This window comes from Nelusetta ayraudi, unplaced genomic scaffold, assembly GCF_046127955.1.
Source record: "Nelusetta ayraudi isolate G7.1 ecotype Tasmania unplaced genomic scaffold, CSIRO-AGI_Nayr_v1 ptg000005l, whole genome shotgun sequence".
Lineage (NCBI taxonomy): Eukaryota > Metazoa > Chordata > Actinopteri > Tetraodontiformes > Monacanthidae > Nelusetta > Nelusetta ayraudi.
This window is the reverse complement of record NW_027466055.1, coordinates 9,767,194-9,792,989: the sequence shown is the minus strand read 5'-3', so window position 1 is coordinate 9,792,989 and position 25,796 is coordinate 9,767,194. Positions and strand designations below refer to the sequence as shown.

General features: G+C 44.3%; 1 protein-coding gene across 4 annotated transcripts; it reads right to left on the bottom strand.

Moving 5' to 3' along the window:
- Positions 1 to 5,844: 5,844 nt before the first annotated feature.
- On the bottom strand, positions 5,845 to 25,573 carry pitx2 (paired-like homeodomain 2). Of its 4 annotated transcripts, XM_076012360.1 has the most exons (5): positions 25,112 to 25,573; positions 22,714 to 22,783; positions 18,249 to 18,383; positions 17,548 to 17,747; positions 14,680 to 16,517 (listed from the first exon to the last, which is right to left on the bottom strand). In XM_076012360.1, exons 2-5 carry the CDS (start codon positions 22,757 to 22,759, stop codon positions 15,957 to 15,959), a joined length of 942 nt encoding a protein of 313 aa, XP_075868475.1. In that variant the 5' UTR covers positions 22,760 to 22,783; positions 25,112 to 25,573; the 3' UTR covers positions 14,680 to 15,956. The 4 variants fall into 4 exon arrangements, with proteins under 4 accessions (XP_075868473.1, XP_075868475.1, XP_075868476.1 ...); XM_076012358.1 differs by lacking the exons at positions 22,714 to 22,783; positions 25,112 to 25,573 and adding an exon at positions 5,845 to 6,443 and having other exon boundaries at positions 15,924 to 16,517; positions 18,249 to 18,972; XM_076012361.1 differs by lacking the exon at positions 18,249 to 18,383 and having other exon boundaries at positions 25,112 to 25,572.
- Between the last annotated feature and the right edge of the window lie 223 nt (positions 25,574 to 25,796).

Genomic DNA, 25,796 nt, shown 5'->3' with positions numbered 1-25,796 from the left:
GAGATGCAACAATAAGATGATTAGCAACTCTACATCGACTGTAGTTGTCAATGTGAGTGTGGATGTTTGTCGTTTCTCTCTGTGTTGATGCTGTGAGGAACTGCCGTCTTGTCCAAAAACCTTGCATCCACCCCAACAGGGATAGGATGGAACACCTGAGGGACCCTTAATGTTTCCCATTCACCAGGCATATTTAGTTCGTATGATGTGATAAATTGACATCATTTTTGCAATGCAAAGCCAATGACACGCTTGTTTACTGTTGTTGTGCTGTAACGACAGAGACCCCGAGAGCTCATCTCCCTGATGGCCTGTCATAGAGCGTTGGTTAATTACAAGGTCAGACGGTTGTGTAAACTGAAAGGAAGCCACCTATTATCTTGAAAGATAACATTGTACAAGACACCATTACTTTCATTTTTTTGATTCAACAGCGCCAACCTTGAGTAATAATTTCAGATGAGGACTTTTATACAGATACACAGCATGCTTATCATGCATCAACAAAGAGAAACACAACACATGTGTTACAAATGAGTCATCTTGCAGCCCACCAGTTCAATTAAAAATTAGTTATCACTTGGCTATCAGCTTCAATTGATTATGCAGAGCCGACTTCCAGACAGCAGTTACACAATGTGTAATTTGTTGCATAATCATGAGCCTTTATCTATCACTGTGATACACTGTCAGGTCATTAATATTAGGAGCTATTTATTCATCTGGCAACTGGCCGAGCTAAAGTTAGCTCATTTGGCACCAGCTGATTGACCCTTTTCATGGATAAGGACTACCTGGCAGTGAGCAAACACAGACATGGAGCAAACACAGACATGCAACACTGGACTCACTGGCACTTGCTTCAGAGAGGGTTGCATGTTGCAAAATGTCCAAAAAATAAAGAGTAACAGAAGTTACTTTGGATTGGTAGATGATGTCTGATATTCCAACTTTTAGAACCAACTACTCCGGACAAATCAACTGAAATAAAACAAGATGCCGTCTTTCAACTGTATCTGCATCCACTTCAACACTGAGCCTGAACCTTAAACAGCTGTAAAAGTCACCTCATCGTCCCCTGGCTGACCTGGGTCTGCATTCAGTTATGTCACTGGGATATCTCTGTTGAGATAATTCTTTAAGATAGAATGATCATGCAGCACTGTCGTGGCCCCCTTGGTTGCAATCTAGGAACAGAATTCTGGCAGAAAAATGAGTCCCAATAATAGAAAATAATTCAGTTTGCTGAATTGTATTGCACAAAGCTGCAGATGTCTGTGTCTGTTCTGTGGAATTTTCCAAGAGAAAACACCACAGGGCAGACAGATCACAGGGCAGATAGATACACACTATCTGTGCCTTTGTCAAATCAGCACTTCACACCAAGCCACGGTAGCAACTGTCCTGCTTTGTGTGCAAAAAAAAGGATACATTTTGTCCTTGAGGCAAAAGCCACATCTGTCTTGGAAATTTCTTAGATCATCTGGTGTTCACGTGCTGTGACTGATTTAGGCTGGTTGACGAATATTTATTAAAATGCCTGTGATGACATTACATTGTTATCTCTATAGCTACCGTTCTAGCTTGTGAAGACAACTTCCAGTAAAGTGTTGGTCTCACTCTTTGGGTTGTTCAAACCTTGATTTTGAATCCAGGCATGTGGGAGATCCATGTTAGCACGCCGGCTAAAGAGAAGTAACAAGGCTGAAATTGATGAATTATTCTAGGAGGTTCATTCTGTCAAGACTAAAACCAAACTAAACGACCGCTAGGCTTGCAGCTGAGTAATTCAAATTTAAAAACAAAGGCCACACTATTTACTCTTGAGAATACAAATCTAGGTACAATTGTGCTGCACTTCTAATTCAATTGTCTCTAAAAGTGCATCCTCGTCAAAAGTCTCAAGTTAAAGTTAAGTCAATTACAACAATCTAATGTCTCACTCAACTTCATCAAAGAGTTAAAGTAGAGGCACACTGCACAGGGAGTCAGCTGCCTTCCACAAACTGAGCTAGTCCGGCAGGTGATTGTTGATTGAGTAGGTTGGACGTGTAGTTGATGCTCCACCAATCAGACGGCAAACATCTTGTGCTGCCGCAGGAGGCTGCAGCTGACCTATCCAGTCAAAACAGGCCTTCAGGATCCATTCAGACTCGACTCAAGTGGAGAGGAGACAAGCAGCCACCCACCATCATTTCACAGGGGGCTGTAAACAGAAGGCTATAGTGATATTGTTTTCTGTTTTTTTTGTTTTTTTTTGGAGTCTAGAGTTTTGTGGACAGCTAACATTACAAGGCTGGAGTCAGAGCTGAAAAGATCTTAAGTGTATCTGGGTTAAACATGAAACCTTTATAAAAAAAAAAAAAAAGACGGGAAACTTGATGGCTTCAACTATACTGTAAATAAGTTATTCAAATTATTTTTGAGAAAACAAATCGTTTCAACTGCTCCCTTCAGGACTGACCAGGGCAAAGGGATTTGGTTGTTTAGTTGGGGAGTTGGCCTTCCTGACACAATCCTCCCATTTATCCAGGTTTGGGAAACGGCAGAAGGAAAACACTCACGTATCGCCCCCTTCAGGCTTCGTTTGTATGCTCGAACTGGTTGGGTTTCAAACTCCACTGCGCTACATAATATCCCTGGAAATGAAAGGGGGAAAAAAGAAAAAGAAAATAAAAAATAATTTAAGCTCGTCTCTATATTCACATGTATGCCGCCATCTAGTGGTCTCACAAGGATGCGCCTCGACCTGCTGCATCTTATTTGCTCTCACACCACGCGCAGTGTCAGCCAAAGCAAATTGGATTCATAATGTATGGCTTACATTACACACTGCTTATGTCATATGTGGGCCTGTAGGTGAAACCTTGCGGTAAATCCATTCTGCAATATCCCCCCCGACCCTTGGCGTGACATTGCCAATAAGACGGGGAATTGGTGTTAGAATGTATGAGTGGTCAAGGTGAATGTATTGTTTTAACCAAAAGGGCACCAGCTGCCGTCACAGAGTCGTGGCGTGGAAAGTGGAAACCTGACCTATTGGTTTAGAGCGGATAAAAACACATCCCCCCGTGACCTTTCCGCTTTATTACCCACCATGATACCTCATAAATTGAGGAGAATACAGTGGTGCTGTTACATCAGAGCAGAGAGCGCTGCAGTTTTCATCCCCTTCACTGCTTTCTGATTCTTTTTTTCAAGACTATCTCTTCAGAAGTAAAAGCCATTATCAGTTTGACTGCTATTCTGTTGTGTGTTTGGGTTTTGTTTTGTTTTTTGACAATGTGAAAGATTACACTTAAGGCAACTCAAAACAAAACAAAACAATAATTCATTGGATAGAGTTTTAATTTTAGATCATTAAAGGCAATAAAAATACTCCTCCATCTCAACTATCAGACGATATACATTTTTAACAAAACTGTGGATTTATTGGATTGCTTTTTAAAAGTGGAATACTATACAGTACTACGAGAACATCGAATTGATTTTTAATGTTTCCTAACGGACTCTCTGTCCCTCCTTTTTGAGCGAGAGGGGAACGAGTCAGCTGACTAAGCATTCTTCTTGACGGCAGTGGTATATTAGATATAATTATCTCTGGCGCCCTCTGCTGATCCAAATTGTGCCCTACAAAAAAAAACAGATGACTAATAAGAAGTGGGGGAAGCTTTGGTATTTTATCCCTCTTGACTTTTGAAACGATGGTCAAACCAAAGCATTATGAATCATGTATCATGAGTGAGTCCGAATGTTTCCCCACCATTAACAAAAGGCATTGATAATCTTCATCAAATCTGTTTGTATTCTTGGGGGTTTCTGAATCACTGTAAACATTTAAATGCATGTAATAGAAGAAGACATCCACTGTGCATTTTATAACATCTTTATTTCAAGTCCCTGATGGCCATAAACTCAGACATTATCTTACTTGTGATGTAGTTAGCAGACCTGCAGCAATAACACAGTAACCCAGTAGTTTTTTTTTTTTTTTTTTTTTCAAGATAGCAACAACCGAAATCTCAGACCATTTACACCTAGTTTGGATCATACTGAACTAGGAAATTATCTGGAGCAAAATCCCATCTGAAATGACAATAAAAATGCTAACATAAGATGCTTGATGATGCTTGTGTGAGTGTGTTTATGTGTGTGTGGAGGGGAGGATGGAAATGCCAGCTTCAGGAAAAACATGTGTTGTACTCGGTGGGAACCAGTTGCATCATGACATTTAGTGGTGAACTAATATTGCATGTCGCCCCTTAAAAGTCCCAAACATCATATTTGTAAACATTTTTTTTTAACAAACACTAGTTTTGCACATCTGTGCATCGTAAACACGGCTCTGCAAATACAAGCCCTCGCTTTAATGGTGGCACATTTCCCTCCAACCAGTCATCTCTCAGCCGGCACAGGTTATGTATGTGTGCGACAAGGCGGCTCCCTCCAGCAGGGGTCACCACACAGTGAGCTCTGGCTGTCTCCCGCAGCGGCAGTAATGAAGGATAGCTGTGGAGGCGGCTGGTCGCTCTCCACCAACGTTGACACGGCAGCCGACACATCAGAACGTGACTGTCTTACCACAGATTAAACCCATCTGAGGGCGAGAGGCGGACATGGACGGACAGGCGAGTACAGAATCGTTTCATTTCAAGACTCCACCTGTTTTCAGACCGTGATTGTTCATCCAGTGGCACAGCAGCCTTGGCTGGTTACTTATTTGCAAAAATTCCATACATTATTTCCAGAAAACAGCACAGTTATCCCTTTGTTTGAAGCCTCATATTTGGCTTGGTGTGAAAACTCAGGGAATTGTCGCCCCCTTCTGGCACTACAGTCTATTACATGTATGTAATCACATGCATTAGCAAGGGAAAAATAGAGAAACATGATACTGATAAGCTGGTCCACTTTGGGCCATGCACAGATACACTTCTGCCATTGTTAGCCCTCTGTTTGCAGCCTCTTACTAAAACTGATAAAGCATTTAAGAACAAGAAGGTCTCAAAGTTTCGAGCCAAGTGACCGGGACTCTTGTCACTAACCCTGAAAGAGTTATCTCTGAGGTATCAGCGCCCTTTATGACATCACTACCATAATTGCAAGACAGAAAGTTTGTTTACAGATCACCAGCTACATCTGCACAGTCTGGGACCTTTACAAAGCTTGTAGGAGTAAATGAAATTGTTCTATTAAAAACAGGATTGTGCAACTTCTTACTTTTAGCTTTTTGAAAAATAATAATAATACCGTCACACGCATAAAAAAAACACCAACACGCACACACACAAGGGAGGGGCTGCGATTTCAGCATCTCCTCTCCCCTGCAGGTCGCGGCGGATGTTCACGTCCTGCGGAGATCAGGCAGAGGGAGCAGATCTTAGACAGATCAATACCCCTGAGAGGATTTCCTATATCAACCACACTGAAATCCTACCATCTGTGACATATAGGTTGAGCGCATAAGTCACTGCTGGGTGGGATCCAATCCAATAAGAGGCTCCCCCCGCCGTCTGTTCTTGGCTGGTTGGGAACGCCGTGGAGTGGGAGAGGTGGATGAGACGCGGCAGGTACGCCAGGTGGGAAACGGCTCTTTCCTTTTCCTAACTGGTGGAAATGACTCCTCTGCTGTATGTGTCCCATTCTTAGTGCCTAACCAACACAGAAAAAAAGATAAAAGACAAAAAAAATGATAAAAGAGACAATACACCTATTGCTATTACTGAGATTTTTTATGTCACAGAGCCATCTTTAAAAAATCTCAAAAGCGTTTTTCCTTTTTTTAGCATCACTGAAAAAGATGCAGCAACAAAAACCTGCAGGCAGCAGCTGCTGACTGGCCTTAAAAACCAGCAAAGGTGATAGATGGGAAACACAGAGGAAGTGACTACAGGTCTAGCTGGCTAATGAGATTAGCATGAACACTTCAGCCACTTCAGTTTTATCAGAAGTGGATGTTGTGCTCTTATTGTCTCGGTGGGGAAATGTTTTTGCCTTTTCACTTCCTTTTGTCCTCAGCAAGGGTTAAAGAAGAGCAGGCCACCGCTGCTCACAAGAGGGCAGTAAAGATTTAAATGACCACTTTGAATGAGCTGGACAGAGGTTATGTCCAGTCGTCTTTCTGTGTTTCCTCCTCAACTCGCTCTTTCCCAGGAGGACATCTGTAATAAATCCAGTTTAGAACTGAGAAACTCATCTGGAGCGTCTGGTAAAAAGATAAAGACAGGAGAAAATAAGACAACACCAACAAGAATTGTTTTATATATGTGTATATATTTTCAGATTTTTATTGTAATTCCCAAAGGCCAAAGATTATTGATGGCTATGCAGTAATGCAGTGGTCGGCACTGTCTCCAAACAGCAAGGCAGTCCATCCAGGGTCCAGGGTCCAGGGTCCAACCCCACCAAGACAGCTGGTGAGAGGCTCCTGTCGCCCTACGACCCTGAGTGCAGGAGAAGTGGTGATAGAACATGAATGAATGACGGGTGGAAGATGATTCATGGCTGAAAACAGACAACAGACTGTCTAGAGATTCTTGCAGGTAATGTAAAATTAGAATTCACATCTGTAACTTGTCCACTGTGCATGCTTGCAAATAGTCTGTTTTCTTTTTATCCAAGAGATTGATACTTGACGGGCTGCACCATGATTTCTCTGTGCTGTCAGAAGATGCAGCCAGTAGTCTGGTGAGATGATGTGTGCGAGCGGAAGCTAAACAAGACGGTGAACACATTTCAGATTTGCTGCATGCAAAGCACAACTTTTTGTTTGCAGACAATAGAGATTTTGCGCAGCTTATTGGACCTTAAAGCATTAAGTGTCACTTTTTACACTATTTAATCTGTTAATGTTGTAGGATTAGAAAGTTTAAACTCCCAACTTCTTCCCAATTAGCCAGCAAGGAACTGAATGGCATCTTTCTTTTGTTCACCGTCACTGTCAGAAATATTTGTAAAATTCAACCAATAGTGTAAAGACAGAAATTTGAGTATGTGGGGAATTAAACAAATAAAAAGTAAAAGTAAATCAACTTCAAATATATGCAATGAGCATAATGAGAATATATTTATACCCATTACTGTTTACAAGTTTGGGGTCACTGAATCACTTCTGCATTGAACTCCATTATAACCAGCTTGGATACATTATAACCAGCAGGAATGCTGAACACATTGGGAAGGCTTTGACAGTTGTTGCCTTGAATGTCTAATTGAATGTGATTTTAGAGAACAAATATCAACTGTGCAATATGCGGCCATCATTGTCATTTAGTATCATGAATGCTTTTAAAAAGTATATATATATTTTTTAAATATTTCTAAAACAAAGCTTGTATTATATTGATGCTTAGTTGTGTGTGCTAACCCATAAAAGAGTAAACAAAGCATCATGGTTTATATTTTAGGCTCTTTAAAACAGCTACTTTTAGTGTGTTAGGACAGAATTTTGCACACTTGGAATTCTCTCAATAACTTTTAATTAGACACTGAAAATGGTTTTCATTAAACACTAAAATGTCATACTTGTTCAGCACATCTTGAGGGATTTTTTTGGTGCAAACACAAAATGATCGCAGTACATTCAAGATCGTTATTGCACAAAAACTGGTTATAATTGAGTTCAATTCAGAAATTAGTCATATGTATGTATGTATGTATATGTATATATGTATATATATATATATATGTATATATATATATATATATATATATATATATATATATATATATATATATATATATATATATATATATATATATATATACATATGTATGATATGCGGTACAAGTGATGCAGAGCAGTGATACAAAGGAAGTAATAAATCTGTAAGATTCTGAGCAATAAAGAGCTATAAATATTACCCAAAACAATAGGGACACAATTTCACCCTAGTTTACATCTGTTTCTAATAGCCTATTTGCTCATTTTAAACCCTGACAATTTTTTTCCTCTTGCAACGTTTCAGTGCAGAGGGGGCGGGGGGGGGAGAGAGCCAATGCCAGAAGATGAGAGAAGGGGGAGAACGAAAAAAAAAAAAAAACCCTTCCACTGATCTATATTTGCGCGAGGGGGGAATGAGAAACATCTGGCTTTAATAAAAGGGCCATCCAAGGAAATATTTTTACGAGGCGTAAACATCATGCACTTCAGCCCGGCACCGGAGCCGAGTGACGGTGGATGAAGAGGCAGAGCTTGTAATTCTTAATATCGGTGGAGATGCGCCGCTCGGCCGCGAGTTCCAGTGCAGCCAAAGCGGTGCTGGCGGAGCGGGGGAAGGTGCTGCGCGGGCGGAGCGGGGGGAAGGTGCGGCTCTGGCAGCCGCAGAGGGGAACTTGTTGATCTGAGGCCACGTGCGCTTCAATAAGGAGAATGAAGTGGAGCGTAACGCGGCTCCGTGTGTGACAAATAGCCTCTCCTCAGGCTGCAAACAAAGCCTGCGAGCCGTCACTCTCATCTCATGGGCGCAGCACAACTGAGTTTGTGTAATGTGCAATTTGGATCTAATAGTTGGGGCTCTGCTTTTCATTCCGCGGTGTATGAAATTGCCTTCTGACGCTGCGCCGATTCCACAGCTGATCCAATGTTGGTCCAATTTTAAAGAGCAAGTCGAGTAGATGGCAAATGTGCCAAAAACCTGCAAAATGAATCTTTGAATGAACATATTTGCTGTCAGAATAACTGATGCAACTGATTATTTCAACTCTAAGTTGTTAAACTGTCACATTTTAAGGTTTATTCTTTATGTTTTCAGTTAGTTTTCACCAAGACCCGCATTTGGTCCCGTTTTAGTTCAGTGGACAATTTGGAAGCTCTTGTTGGTGTTGAAAGAAGAAGAAATTGAAGGGAGAACATTTTTACAGTTCCAAAAGAACAACACTAAAAGACAGATTAATCTGACAATGAATCTGATTATCTTATCATCCTAATACAATCAAAAACCCGCAGAACCATTTGCCATAAATTCAGAGGGAAAATGAACTGGTAGCCCGTTTGTTTGAAAGCCGGCCGAGCTGCAAGGAGAGTTCACGACCAGATGTCATAATAGAACGTTCAACTTTTACCCCAAGGAGGTTTTATTTTCCCCCCTCCATTTCAATAACAAACTGTATCATACAAATCTCGTGGGTGTCCTCGGTTCTTCCTATTGCTCGCGTGACGGATTCAGATGAAAGCAGGGGGGGGCTCGGACTGAGGAAACACTCGCTTCTGCCTTCGGGCTTTGAACTGAAGGTGGAATTAAGAGGGATAAATGATGTGAAGTGATCCTCTAAGTGCTCCTCGCCATTACACTGTGCGGCCTATGCCCAAATATGACACTTTTCACGGCGCTGGAGAGCACGGCGCTATCGTTGCTCCACACAACTCGACCACGGAGGCCGTTTGAAAACTCATTGGAACAAATTCCTTCTCATCATTTCCAAGATGAAACACTGCCGAGAGTTCCAGCAGCCACTCATTGTCGTGAACGACGAGAGATTTAATGTGGAAGCCCTTTCACGGCGCGCTACTGTTGAGACAAAGTGTGCCGCAGCACCGACCCCAACATTTTTCTTTTTTTTAATTCATTTTCATTTAATAACACGGTCGGAAACAACCAGGAATTCCCAACACAGACGGCGGCATTAAGGGAGACGCTGTAAATTTCCAAATGCACAATGAACAATTTTGGCGTGGGTGGAAAAATTGCACGGTGCAGAGTGAACAAAGGGTAAAACAAACAAGCGGGGCTCAGGTGTGATTTTTTTTCCTCTCTCTCTTTCTTTCTCATCTGGAGCCGCAGCGCCTGGGAAAACCATTGTGCCGGGTTGCTCATCAGACGCAGACTCAGGGCGGCGGGGGAGGTAAACGCCAATTAAGACGTTACAGTAGATGACAGGCCCTGAGAAAACAGCGGCGGTGGGGGGGGAGGTGCCAGCTGCAGCAGACTGTGTATACTGGAGGTGTCTGAACACGATGCAGTTGCCCCCCAACCCCCCCTTCCAAAGAAAGGTGGGCTAAAGTGTGAGCAGCTTCAGACACGACGGGTTGACATGAAGAGGCATGAGGAGGAGGACCATGGGATCAGTGCAGATCCCCTGGTTAGCCGCGGTTAGCCTTCATGCTAAACAATGGCACTTGAAGGATCAAAAAAAAAAATTGCATGGGCATGCAAGGTATTTTTCTGCAGCAGGCAAAAACATGCAAACACGTCCAAGCGGAGACTCAGCAGTGCCTTTCCTGTGAGCCGCACGCGCGTGCAGGATGCACAAAGTTCACCAGCCAGAATCTGAAACCTGCAACAAAGCCGCCAGTGGACGCAGGTTTTTAACTGGTTTACTGCGGCCCGCGAGCTCATTTCATCATTCGTGTGGTGGATAATTTTTCCAGCACCCTCCCCAGGGGCTTCCACCACCACCAGCACCAGCAGCACGCTTAATGGCCAGAAATTGATTTGGAGAGAAAACATCTCAGATGTGTGTTTTTGTTTTCATCCGCCCTTAATAGAAACTTCAGAGGGCAGGAAGTGTGTGCGTCATGAAATTCGTCCTGGTTATCTGCTTTCACACGCTCGGCCCAAGCTACCCCCCGCCCTCCCACTCCCCAGCCCCAGTGAAAACCGGCACCCAAAGCCCCCCCCCCCCTACTTTCAGTGTGAGCAGACTCACAGTGCACGCAGACGCACCGCATGCAGGACAGACTGTGTCTTTTCAGTCTGTCAAATACAGGGACAGAGGAGCGTGTGCTATAATTAATTGGAACAAAAGGGCAGCACGGACACAAAGACTCAAAGGTCCAGCTCAGGAATTCATCTCCCTCACGGCGGCTCCTGAAAACCTCATCGCAGCTCCGACTCGCCCGGCGGTTCCGTTTTTTTCCCCCCCTCCTCGGCCCGTAAGTGAGGGCGCGGATATGTGAGGTCACCCCGCGCGACCTTTCAGCTTCCGCGTACGGAGGGCTGCCCATTGGTTAAGAGCCACTCCCCCCCCACACACCCCACCCCCACCACTACTACCACCAGTCGCCTGTGCACCTTTAGATTTGTCACAAACGCCACAGCAGCTGCAGACCTGATGCCTCGGCTCAGCGTGTGTGTGCGTGTGTGGAGTGGGGAGGGGGGGGGCAGACTGTGTATATCCAATTGTGTTTATTAATTGCATTTTTACCATATTTTCTTTGACCCCGCCTCCTCCACCACCACCACCACACACACACACACACACACACACACACACACACACACACACACACACACACACACACACACCCTAGATGTGGAGATGTGTACATCCTGGAACCTGATGGATTTCTGCACTTGAAGCAACCGAAGCATCAGCAGACCTGCTTTGGTTCATTCACTCTCAGCCTGCTGCACTGTGTCGCCCTGCATTATTTTTTTTGTGTTTGAAAAAAGCAGGTTTTGCACTCATTGTTAAAAAAAAAAAAAAAAAGAAAAAAAGAAAAAAAAAAGAAAAGATAAAACTGTCTAAAATGCAGATTGTAACTATTAGGGACTATTATAAAAATAATTCTACCAAAAAACAACTCCTGCTTAAAAAAAAATACCTCCATCAAAATTGCCTTTTTTTTTCTTGCATAACTCACGTGGATGCAGCTACTAAGCACTTCAGTTGCAAATGCAAATGTGTTTTATGACAGACCTGTGCACTCCTTGCCATTTGCTTTAAAACGCGTTTCATTGTGTTGCAGGTTGACCCCTGAACCTGTGATCTTGTTTTTTTTCCCTCTCACTGCAAAAAAAAAAAAAAGTAGTCTAGTCTGTCATCGTCATGTTATTGAAATATATCATGCCCTTCTATTTTTTTTGCACGCTACCTTATTACCAAACCGAGTCGTGTCTGTGTCGAGCCCCTGACTGCAGAGCGACTGTTAATTATTTAGATTGGAGGTGTAACGCTTCGTGTTTGGATATTTGCGCTCGATCGCGGTTTTATTTGAATTCCCAGCGGAGCGGAGGTGAAGGCAGCGCGCGGATCCCCCCCGGTTCCGTTTCCTTCTTCCCCCTCCTCCTCCTCCTTTATCATCAGCTGACGGAACAAATCTCACATTAAGATGTAGCGCAATGTTTTTCCTTTTTTTTTTTTTTTTTTTTTGAGTGAGACGAGCCGAGGCAGGACAAATGCGGATTCTGTTTAAACAGCGATTTATAATTTACTATTTTTCTGTGTGTAGTAGGAGCGACGCGTGCTTGCTTTAGCTATTCCGATAGCATCTTTCTCATGCATAATCACGCACCGCTACGCCTGTTTACGCCCTTTAAAAATGGAATTGGAGTTGATGATATTTGAAAATAAATAAATAAATAAAAGACTCCGGCATTGCGTCTGAATTTGGAATGTACATTTCTGGCAAGACATGTGAGGTGAATCTTAAGAACCACAGTGCCGAATTAAAGTAGAATCTGGATGCATTTCTGTGTTTTTGATTGAAACGTCCAAAACAAAACAAAACAAAATAAAGTTTCTTACCTTAACTTGCAGGAGGAGACTCTTGACTCTTTGCGCTGCGCTTCGACCCCACAATGCTCATTTCACCACCGCCGGTGCTCTCTCTCTCTCTCTCTCTCTCTCTCTCTCCCACTCTCTCTCTCTCCCTCTGTCCCTCTCTCTCTTCAGCTCATCGTCTGGTTGCACATGTTGATTGCGCGGATGTGGATTGAGGCTGCAGACTTGCGTATTCGCCTGCAGCCGTGAGGGGTTTATCCCAGCCAGCCAGCCAGCCAGCCACCCACCACCCAGTCACCCCCTCCACCGCCGAGCTCCCCTTTCAGCTGATTATTGCTCCATCAAACAGGGTGACACTCGTGCATCGCAACGACCGGCGGCTTTTTTTTTTCTTCTTCGCAGAGGGGCGGAAATAATAGCGCACAGGGTGACGAGTTCAGGCTGCAGAGATGCGCAGCGCACCGCGTCCCCCTCTGTTTGCTATTTAGCACTTATGAAAACATCACTTGAGGCTGATTTATTTTTCCTCGTGATAATACTCTCCCCCACCCCCCACACCCTACACCACACACACACACACACACACACACACACACACACACACACTCCCTCTCCCCCGGAGACACCACCAGCACCACCTCCTCCCCCGGGACCTCTTGCAGTTTGACACCAGTTCTTAAATCAGCTCTTTCAACAAGCGGCCATGTTTCCCCTCAGTCATGGAGGGATTCTGCAGCTTCGGGGTTCTTCTCTCTTTTTCTTCTTTTATTACAACAGCTTATTTGGTTGACGCTAAATATGAGCTGCTGTAAAGAAACCTAGAAGAGACTGTAAAAAAGAAAGAAAAGGGGGGGGGGGGGGGAGTGAAAAAAAAAATCACACCATTTGCTCTTCTCTTCCTCTGTTGCTCTGCAGCAGTCAGACAGCCACTCACCGGCCACCTCACCCCCGTGAGCCCCGACACACACACACACACACACACACACACACACACACACACACACACACACACACACACACACACACACACACACACACTGTTTGTTCAAGCCAGTGAATCATAGCTTCCCTCCAAACGTGCAGCTTTGTCCGTTTTGTTTTTTTTTTTTAGTTTTTTTTATTATTATTATTATTATTTTTTTTAGCGCGTTTGAATTTATTTTTTTTTGCGCAATAAAATGATTTAAAAGAAAGAGGGGGAAAAAAAAGAAAAAGCAGGCCAGACACGGAAAGCTTGACAGGAAATAGCAGCATGGCTAAAAATACAAGATGCGTCAGGTGCGTAAAAGTATTATTAACTTTTTTAAGGGCACGCGTTAAACAAACTATTGCGTTTGCTCATTTGAACTAATGCTTAAAAATCTGATTTTGGGTGTTTGGAAAATACGGCATCAAATGGTAAAGGCATATTTAGTTTGCGTATATATATAAAAACAAAACTAAAAATCTAAATATGGAAATTTTAAAGTCTTTGCGCTTAAAGGCGTGTTTAGATTTTTGGCCCATATTTAAATATGAGCGCAATTTCTGCTTTTGTCGTCGTTTGCTTACGCCATTAAAAGTGTGACGGAGATAATAACACCTTTAATTACGTCATTAGACGCGCAATGGCACATTTAGGTTGGGCGTTTGCATTTGCGCGTCAATGAATCTAAATTGCAAAAATATTTACAGACGCCGCTAATCAACAATTTTAAAGCTCATAAAAGACGCATTTGAATAACATCTTTAAGGAGGTCATGAAAGAAAATGAGCACACACACACACACACACACACACACACACACACACACACACACACACACACACACACACACACCAGACGAGTCTCTAATGGACTGTTGTCATTGTTGTGTGGTCCAAGTGCTGTTTGTTGATTGCCGTGTTATTTCAAGCGCCAGTGATCTGAGCCGAGGCCCTGTGGCTGCAGCGGGGGCAGACGTGCATTCAGCAGTTAATCTGAAGGGGCATCCCGACCTGGCTGTGTGTATTGGAGCGGCTCCCATTGTTTTCCTCCTATAGATTAGCCGCACAAGTAGCCTCACATGTAATCGAAGGGGCTCTATGGACACACTGTCACGGCTCCACAAGCGCGCCAAGCAGAGCAGCGGCGCCGCATGTTACAGGCTTCAATGAAAGTCTCCCATCACATCAGAATCTTTTTGGAACAATATATTTACTTCCATTAAATAAACACAATAGTTTTTTTTGTTGTTGTTGTTGGGATGTTGAAAAAAAGAAAAAGAAAAAACAAAACATTTCCGTACCAAATAGTATACACAGAGGCAAAAAAGGAAAGAAAATCCAAAATAATTTGTCGCAGGAACATTTTGATGCTGCTTCTTCTTTTCTTTTTAAAATCCAGAATTGCTATTCTAAATTGATATTCACACAGACATAATAAATTTATATGTTAGAAACACACGACCGGTGCGTTTTAGTATATGTACATTCCCTTTTTTTTTCTTCCTTTGTTTGTTTGCAAGCAAAACATGATTCCTCGTAATTTTTTTTTTTCAAGGGTTAATTTTTCTTTTTCACCGCCCCCCTCCGACCCAACTCCTCCAAAAAAAACATGCGTCGATAAGTTGAAGCCGGAGAGGGACTGGATGGAGGAGGAGGAGGGAGCCAGAGCACATTTGGCCTCGACAAACAGGAGATGATGAATCAAATATATTTACAGCCGTGTGGGTTTTTTTTTTTTTTTTTTCAGTCAACAATTAACGTCCATAAATTCCACCAGAGGAAATTTAAAAGGAAAAAGAAACCCTTACGATGAGCAAGAATAAAACAGGTCCCGTCTGGTGTCACGATGGCGCGGAGTGGAGCCGGAGCTCACGCTCATCAGAGAAAAGAAGAAGAAGAGGGAATTAAAAACTAAATTCTCCCGTTTCAGTTTCGACTCCCGCGTCAGGAGTTGAGCTTCGCTTCAGTGGTTCAGTCATCTTAGTGCCTTGTTGTCTTTTAGTTGTTGCTTCTTCTTCTCTTTTTTTTGTTTTATAGTTGTTGAAAATGAAAAAAAAAAAAAAAAAGTAGTAGTAGTAGTAGTAGTAGTTGCAGTTGTAGTAGTCTCTGTTCCTGTGGCCGGTTTATTTTTGTGTGATCGTACACACACACTGCAAAAAAATCCCCACCATAACAAGCCGGCTGGTTTTTGGAACCAGCCATTTACAAAGAAAAAAACACGTCTAAAGCGCCCCCTAGAAAAAAAAAATCAAACACCGGGGAGCAATTGGTAATGTTTTTCCCTCTTGAATCATAATTAATAGTTTTAATTTAAAATCAAATCAACGCCCCATCCAAAAAAACAAAAACAAAAAAACAATGGTAAAAGGCGTGGAAAAATTACAATGATCTCATCACAAAAACTCCCCCCCCACCCCCACCACTCGATTTTAGATGAAAAAATAAACAGCACTAATTACGACGTCGCCCCCCCCCCCGTGCCCCCCCCCCCGTGCCCCCCATCATTGACTTACTATGGTGGTCATTTTTTGCAGTGGCTGCAGGTATTAGACTGGCCTGTCCACGGCGTACTGGCAGGCGCTCAGGTTGGCGGCCGGGTTCTGCACGCTGGCGTATCCGAAGCTCGAGTGCTGCTTGGCTTTCAGTCTCAGGCTGGCCAGACTCGAGTTGCAAGTGTCCCTGTACACGTATGGAGGGGTCGGGGGCGCGTACGGGCACGCCGACGTGGGCACGCCCGAGTTGAGGGACGGGTTGCTGAGGTTGTTCAAGTTGTTGAGGCTGTTGAGGCTGGAGCCCGGCACGCCGGTCACCGCCGACGGCACCATGCCGGACGTCATGGACGATATGGAGTTGGGCGCCGGCGAGAACATAGTCTGCGAGGACAGGGGGTTGACGTTCATGGAGTTGAAGAAGGGGAAGCTCTTGGTGGACAGCGAGGCCGGCGTCAGGCCCTTGGCGGCCCAGTTGTTGTACGTGTAGCTGGGATACATGTCCTCGTAGGGCTGCATGAGTCCGTTGAACTGCGGCCCGAAGCCGTTCTTGCACAGCTCGGCTTGCTGGTTCCGTTCCCGCTTCCTCCACTTGGCTCGCCGGTTCTTGAACCAGACCTGGAGATCCCAGAGAGGGTGGTGGGGGAGAAAAGGGTGGTCAAGGAATGATGATTTGGAATGGTGGTTAATCGATAAGACGAGCGACATTTGCGGAAAGGGAGCATACCACGGCAAAACATACCGCTGCGTAAAACTCCTGCGCGCAAAGCTCCGCACTTCCACTGCCTCGCCAGTTCGCTCTCATTCTAAACTCGCACTAAAACTGACGTGCGTGTGAGATTGTGTGTTTGCAGACGATCCCGTTTAGATTTTTAGCCGCTTATCTGTGCAGAATACACACCGGAGCCGTCACCGACCCCCCTCCTCCTCCCCTGTTCACCCCCTAAATGTGTATTCCCACAGCAGGCTTCCACAAACACGCTGATTTTAAATCACACAGCAGCAGCAGCAACAGCAGCAGCAACAGCGGCGGGCGTCAATCGCGAAATACAAGCTTTGCACCTCTTTCACACGATCAGGAGACCATGACTGGTATCTGCGCCGACAACTTGTCAAACTGCCTCGACCGTGAGCTGCTAAATAATGCCGCAGTTACGCTTGGGGAACAAACAGTAAGACGCTTCTGCACATTATTATTATTATTATTATTATTATTATTATTATTATTATTATTATTATTATTATTATCATTATTATTATTAGCAAGTGTGCAAAGTGATCCGAGGTGAAAACCACAAAATTGGCGTGGCCAAAACTATTTGTTTTATATCGTGCGCAAACAATATTTAGTTGAATGGATAAATATATATGGATGGCTCTAATTAAAATCCAGCTTCAAGCAGCAGTATATTTGGACTGTATTCTGATTATTTCTTTTCCGGATAAACACAACGCGCTGCCTCGTTTTCTGGGAAATATTTCCTGCTGTGCGTAAAAGCCTCGCTGTCCACGCGTAACGGTTTAAAAGCGGCGAATATTTTGGACAAGTTGGGACAGAATTTCGCAACTTACAAAAATAAAATAAAATAATACAAATCTAGACACGAGAGTCGCTTTTTGCTTGAGTCCCTGGGGACGCGGCACTCACCCTGACCCGGGCCTCTGTGAGGTTGGTCCACACGGCGATCTCCTCCCTCGTGCTCATGTCCGGGTAGCGATTCCGCTGGAAAGTGGCCTCCAGCTCCTGCAGCTGCTGGCTGGTGAAGTGGGTCCTCTGTCGCCGTTGCCGCTTCTTCTTCGATGGGTCGTCCGACGAGTCGTCGTTCTTGTTCTGGGTCTTTTCTTTCTCTGCAAAGGAGGGAGACGGCTCGGTTTAGAGAAGGGTCAGAGGGAGTTGTGGAGGGGGATTAAGGCCCTGAGGAGGAGAGGTGGTGGCGGCGGCGGTGGTGGGAAGGGGGGTGGGGAGGGGGGGGGAGAAATTCCTGGATCGGTGCCACTCTTGGTGAATGGATGAAGCGTCCACGGTTGGAAGTTTAATTAGGTTTATTTAAGGGCGTCGAATAACGAGATAAATATTTTTTTTTCGTCCAGTATTCCATAAATAAAAATTGCTCGTCCTCGTTATTAAAATACCTATCCCATTTTTTATTTTTTTTTAAAGCCGGCTTTTCATTGACACAGCATTCACGCTTAACCCCGCATCCGTCAGTCACAATCAACATTTTACGATCGCCTTAAAACGAACAATTTCCTCCAAGCCGCCTTTTGATGGGGACACATGTGCAAAGCAAAGCAAAGCGAAGCGAAGCAACCCCACCAGGCGGCGGCGGGGAGGCGGCTCTCTCTTACCGACAGACTCCGGGCTGGACGTGTCCGACACGGTGTGCACCTCCAGCCGGTGTTTAGAGTCCACAGACCGCTGCAGCGGCTGTAAACTGGAGGCCATGGCCAGAGCCGTGTGGTGCGTCGAGGACAGTTTATTCCCTGTGAGGTGATGATGGTCTATATTTAATGGGTCCCTCATAGAGTTCATCGGTGAAATGTCTGCGAGGCTTGGCTGTCAAAGCCAGACGAATTCCTCCCTTCGGGTGGTGGTGGTGGTGGTGGTGGTGGTGTTGAGAAGCAAAGTGGCGGGGGGAGAAAAAGTCCGTCTTTCCCGGAACGCGTTCAGCTCTCCCACAAACAAGAAGAAGAAGAAGAAGAAGAAGAAGAAGAAGAAGAAGAAGAAGAAAAGCGCACAGGAAAGAGGATCCCTCTTGCGGCTCAGACCTCCTCTTTTTTTATTTATTTATATATATATTTTTTTTATTTCCTCTTCTGATCTGACTGTAAAAAAAATAGAAAAATAGAAAAAAAAGGGAGAAGACAGGCTCTAGAATAGATCACTGACTGGCTCGCATCGCTCGCTCCCTCGGCCGGCTGGCTGGCTGGCTGGCGCGCACCTCGGGCTGCGCTATCAGAGTGACAAGGACAGGTAGCGCGATATCAGATCCAGAGGCAACAGCAACGACGACGACACACACACACTCACACTCGCACGCACGGGCGCCGCTCTCTGGTCGTCTCAGCTGTTTCGCCCGAGCACTGCATATCCAGAGTCCCCCTCCTCCCCTCCACCACCACCACCGTCTCTTCTCAGAGCTCCACGTCACCGCGCTGAGCCCGCCCACATCCCTCCTCCCCCCTCTCCCCCTGCTAGGCAGGCGCGGCCATGTGAAGATGACGGCGGTGTGTGTGTGTGTGTGCCAATGTGTGCATGCCCGGGTGGCTGGCGCGCACGTATCTCCTCCTCTTCCCCAAATAAAAAAGCATGTAAAGAGAGACGGGGACGCGCCGTGCGCACCGGAGCAGCCCCAAGACCAAATAAGAAAAAGACGCGAGGAAAAAAAGATAGAGAAAAGAAAATAAGACAGTTTGGAGTCTTTTTTTTTTTTATGGGTCCAGTGGCCCAGCAAAGCGGGAGAACGTTCTGCTGAGCTGCTGAGCGACTCGTCACGGCAGTTTACTCAGGGACTCGGCGTGGATGAGACGAGCCGATGGGAAAGTTAGAGAAGAGAGGAAGGCAGGAGGGAAGGAAGGGAAAATCTGGTTGTGTACGCACGCAAACACAGCGCAACAGACACCTCCAGCTAATAGAGCAGCAGCAGCAGCAGCAGCAGCAGCAGCAGCAGCTCGGCTCCAATGCTTCAATGATCCAATGCTTCAATGATCCAATGGAAAGAGGCCGTTACTCAGAGGGGAGGATGCGCCACAGACTGACTGTCAGTGAGCGCCTGTCAACTGACGGTAACTGCCAGACATGTACAGTATGTTAAAAGGAGCACGCACGCACGCACGCACGCACACACACACACACACACACACACACACACACACACACACACACACGCAGCTGTTGCAATTCTCTCTCTCTCTCTCTCTCTCTCTCTCTCTCTCTCTCTCTCTCTCACACACACACACACACACACGCGTGCCGAGTGGAATCTCTGCATGTTGACGTGTTTCCGTGCACGCAAGGCAAGTCGAGGGAAGGAACGACGCAAATGTGCCAGAACCGAGTCAAATTTTTCATAATACTCCAGTTCACAGATCAGAAAAAATATATAATATAAATTAACGCCCCAAATGTGGACTTGTGCATCCAGCACGTCATCAGTCCAGCACCATCTCTGGTGGTGGTGGTGGTGGTGGTGGTGTGTGTGTGTGTGTGTGTGTGTGTGTGTGTGTGTGTGTGTGTGTGTGTGTGTGGAAAGCGGTGGTGGTGGTGGTGGTGGTGGTGGTGGTGGGGGGGGGGGTCCAAGATATCCCGGGCCACGTTTACAGCCCGCACACCCGCTTTGTTGACGACGGATTACTTTATTCGGGTGCTTAACTGCGTATCTTTCCCCACTTTGCTGCCCCCCCAAACCCCCACCTCACACACACACACACACACACACACACACACACACACACACACACACACACACACACACACACACACACCTCAGCGCGCACTCCACCAGAAGCTAGTTTCCTTCCTTTTAATCTGATAAGACTCTCATCTATATATATATGTCATATATATATATATATATATATATATATATATATATATATATGTATATATATATATATATTTATTTATATATAAATTGTTGGCATATGAGATCAAACTCATTTCAAGTCTTTTCTTGAGAAATTCTTAAGCAAATGATGATATGACATATATATGTATATATATATATATATATATGTATATATATATATATATATATGTATATATATATATATATATATATATATATATATATATATATATATATATATATATATATATATATATATATATATATATATATACATATATATATCAGTCCAGCACCATCTCTGGTGGTGGTGGTGGTGTGTGTGTGTGTGTGTGTGTGTGTGTGTGTGTGTGTGTGTGTGTGTGTGTATGGAGTCTGACAGGTGCTTGGAAAAGTGATGCTTCCTTTGCTCTCCAGTCCAGCACCATTTCTCACTCCTTGATGGCCGTCATTCTCAACTCTTGCCGTTGACTTGCCACATGCACTTGCATTGGACGTATATACACAATGATGCCGCCGAGGCAAATCCCGTGGAGGCCTAGGCCTCTATGTATATTTAACCAAAGGCATAGGTTATGTGATAATGCAGGAAAATGAATTTACATGGCAGTTAGTCTAAATGTACAACAGCGGGGGGGAAATGTGGGGACAAACGCCCGAGATGAATCATCTCCGGCCAATTATTTCATTTATTGGAATAATTCATTGAGCAGAGATACAGGGCAGGCCAGTGGAGCGTGTCGTGCTGTCCCGCCATCAACCGCCCTGTTGCTCCTTTTCCTCCTCCCAGCCGCGTTTTAATACTAAACCTGAAGTGGATTATCGCTTTCCTCTTCATTTCTACCTTCTGAATGCGTTATCTCTCTTCTGCGGATTACTGCGCGCAATAGGCCTCCGCCATAGAGGGCCATTAATTAGCAATTCAGTCAATATACGGGTTGAGGGGGGGTAGACGACAAGGCTTTTTTTTTTTTTTTTTTTTTTACGTAGGATTAAGGCGACATCAGATTCCTCTATTAGTATATTCCTCCTCACGGCTGCGCTCTCATTATACTGGCAGTTTTCCCCGGAGTCGACCCAACAAGCGCCGCATATATTAGGACACAACGGTCGACGCTGCTGTGTCTATATCTTATTATCTTATTATTCTTAATCAATGGCTGTTAAAACACGGGCAGCCGTATCACGGGCGGCTCCAGGCGCCATCGATGGCACATAAATGGGAATGAATGAGAGTTATTGGTTATTCATTTACGACCCCTAACAGGATCTAATGTCACTTTTCCTCCCCTCGCCATGTTGGGGGAGTTGATTGATTAGGAAAAACAAAAAACAAAAACAAAAAACAGAAAACAAAAAAACAACACGAAAACCAAAAACAAGCCTCCAATTTGGAAGAAAAAAAATGTTGTTGGGTGAAAAATGTGTCGCTTTAATTTACTCAGTTATTTGTTTTTATGCTTTTCAGGAAATATTCATCCATGCAAATGATTAAGTATTATAATAAAAAAATTAATTAGCAGAAAAATACTGATGAACAATCACAATCAGAGACAACAATTTTTATGTGCTCTCTAATAAAAACAATCCCTACAAAAATGCCATTCTTGGCAAAACCATCTCTATTCATTTCTCAGACGTCCTGCCACATGTGGCCACCAGGTGTCTCCCTAAGTCAACAGAACGGCCTGCACTCGGCAGCAGAACGAGCCTCCGCACAACAAAAAGGGGCCTGAAGTCAGAATTAACTGAACTGACAATTAGTGGACTGAGGATGTTGACAAACTGCGTCTTTCTGAAGCTGATTTTTCTTTTCAATCCGTACATTTACAAACCTCAGATGAGTTGTGATTATTATGACGGCCACTTTCTGAAACAAACGCTCCTCAATGTGCAATTTATTTTAAAATGTAAAGTTCATATTAGAAGCAATGACATTAATTTAGTGAAACGTTGGTGAGGGAAATAATATTTAGACGTCAATATATTAGTGTGAGTTTTTTTTAATGGCCTGAGTTACTCGAGATTTTTTTTTAGAGCATCGGCTTTTCCTAATAAATCCTTATAAGCAGTACGCGCTGTCTGCCGGGACAATTTGAACAACAGGAAATTTAATATATTTAGAAAAGTTCGATTTTTACAATAATAATTATTCACGTTATCGCCATCCCAGAGTATATATGGCGGGGAGGGGGAGAGGAAACAGCATTTTACAACGTTTTATCACCTGGGTCGGACATACTCACCTATTTGTGCGCAGGTGGTGGACAGTTTGCGGCAGTGGGAATCCATGATGGCACTTCAGCACAGCAGCTTCTGGAAAACACAGCAAGGAACAAGAATGTCAAACGAAATATGCGGACTAAAAGGCCTGGAATTTCTGAAATGTAATAAATTCTTACTATTATATTACGATAATAATTATTTATTTATTTATTTATTTTTTTAAAAAGCGGACACCTGTAAAACTCAGCTATTGTCCGAGTAAAGCAACAGAGCGGATGTTGTATTGAGGTGGACGCATCAAGAATGAAAAGCAGCGAAGACGCGCATTTCCGAGGCCTCTGGTCGCAGAAAAGCCTTAAAAAAAAAGGAAAAAAGAAGCAAAACCCAAACTTGACTCACCTATTTACTTTTCGATTTACTGGTGCATTTAAGCAGCAGCAAGCATCCAATTACCGCGCACTTTATTAAAATAATAGATTTAAAAAAAAAAAAAATCTTCATGGACACCAATTCACATCATTCTGAGCCACTTCCATCACACAACTGGAGGTAAACCTGAAGCCCCTCCATTAATTAATTAATTTATTTATTTATTTACCGAATATATGGTGCGAGGTTCTCCCACCTCTTGATTCGAGGGCTAATTTATTCTCAGCCAGACCCCAGAAAAAGCCGCCGTGTTTTGCGCAAGTGCGATCACGGTGTTGTGGCGCAGACGCGCAGCAGTTGGAAGTGGAGTGATTCCGCAGTAAAATCACGGGATTAGGGTCTGATTGAGATGTCTGTCGGTGGGATATTACAAAATTCATTATCGCAGCCCTCACACTACCTCGATATGAAGTTACACAGATGGGGTTTTATTAGTCCAGGCTCACGCTGTTTGCTTATGATAATTCAAGTCGCAGGGAATTTGCATGCAGTCACGCTGTTAACCATTTTTTTTTTTTTTTTACTCCGTTCCTCCCTTCACCTGCTCGACATCATCTGTCGGAGATTTTCCCTCTCTCTCGCTCACTTTAATACCAAATATGAAGGCAGTGGAGGTTAAGTTTTTCCGGTATGTACCTTGACAACCTTCGCCCCCCCCTCTATCACCGCCACAGCAAATGAGAGAGTTGGGGGGGTCAGGCTGGAAGGTGTGCGTCCGTGTTATCTAATCAGTGATATTTAATGAGGGGTGACCCACTTTATTCCGCCAGCCTCCGCAACCTCACGCGCGCACACGCGAGTTGGATTGGATTTTAATTTGAAAGAAAACAAATGGACAACGACACAAATGACTTTAAATACGATTTTTGCTTTTCGCTTGGGAAAAATACAATATTAACACCTGTAAATAAAATCATGTATAAATTTCACAATTAACCAATAAATAAATTAGCACATTAATTAATTAATTAATTAAAATACAAATTTCAGAAAGAATAATGTGTGAACAGCATCACCAACATGTATTGTTATATTTACGAGAAATTTGACATGCAGGTTTAATTTGTAAATAATAATAATAATAATAATAATAATAATAATAATAATAATAATAATAATAATTATGATAGACTGTTAGTGCTTATTTTCCCAATTCATTAATTTCTAGTATTTAACCATTAGTTCAGTAACAGGGGTTTGACGGTGTGTTATTGACCATTAATAAATGTATTGAGTCTCTTCGCAGCCGCTGCTGTGACAGTGGCCCTCTGCCGCCTCAGCGGCTCAATCACACACTCAGCTGGCACCAGGCCAGTGCAGACACACCGCTGGCACTGCCCCCTTCACACAGCGCAGTGGCTCACCTCCACCGTGTTGTTTATTCAAAGTGAACGCGTCGCCTTTTGTTGCACCACTTTCACTGCCACCAACGCGTGTAGACGGAGGTAAAATAAATCACAACATGACGCAATGACTTCATTAATTGTGAATTGATGAACGCAGCTAGATTCCCATTCCAATAAATGAGGGTTTCGGGAGAAAAAAAACACACACACATTTTGTTGCAGCACTGGCTTTTTCAGTTGTTGTTTTTTTTTTGCAGTCTGTTACCCACTGTCGTCTATTTATTTCTAATTAGCGACGCATCATGACAGTTTCCCTGCAGTCACAGCCGCCGGTAGAGCGGCACGCACATGCCCCCCCCGCCCCCCCATCCAACCCACTCGGTCTATTTTTATTTGGCCGCAGTCCATCACCGCTAATGATGCGTCATTATCATCCGCCGACCTGTAAGGCGAACCTTTGCCCTCGCATCACTTCATGCTCCTCTATGTCACGGCCACGGCTTCTAAAATAGGATCAGGTCGAAAATAAAAGAATAAAACCCTGCCGGCGAGGTGGAACCAATTCGCCCACTTGCGTGAACTCACACACCACCGACCTCGGATTACAAGAAAATAGAAGAAAACTCCGCTGTGGGCTACTCACCAGTTGACACAGTTGCTGTAGAGCTCTTCTTCTCTCTTCTGCTTCTCCAGGCGTCGGTGTTTTATTGTGAAGAGTTAAATTCCAGCAGCCGGTCCCACTTCAGAGAGCAGCAAGTTGCGTCAGGAGCGGAAACGAAACGAAACGAGAAAAAAACAACCAACAAACACAACTGGGGAGCAACTTCAAGTCCGGCAAGGCGAGACTTTCTGTCCGGGGGGAGGAAAAATTCAAAGAGAGCGCGCGCTACTGGATAATGGGATTATTTTGTCTTTTCTTTTCCGTCCTTCTCCTCGGCTGCGTTATCCACAAATACAGAGAGACGCGGCGGCGCTGCGTTTTGGGGGCTCGTTTCATTCAGGCGCGCAACACACACACACACACACACGCAGACACACACAAGCATCAGTGTTCGAGCCGGAGGAGCGGCGAAGGAGGCGCGTCCATCCGAGTCTCCGCTTGGTTCCTCCTCTTCTGTCTTCCCCGAACTTTTCTCCCCCCCCCCCGCCCCCCCTGTCAGGAGGGACCCCGGCCCAGCGCGTGGAGGAGTGTGTGTGTGTGTGTGTGTGTGTGTGTGTGTGTGTGTGTGTGTGTAGCGGAGCGCAAAATTCAGAGCGTCTCAAATTTCAACAACAATCCAATGAAACGAGCAAAGAATTGCACCTTTTAAAAAAGGAGCTCAGACGTC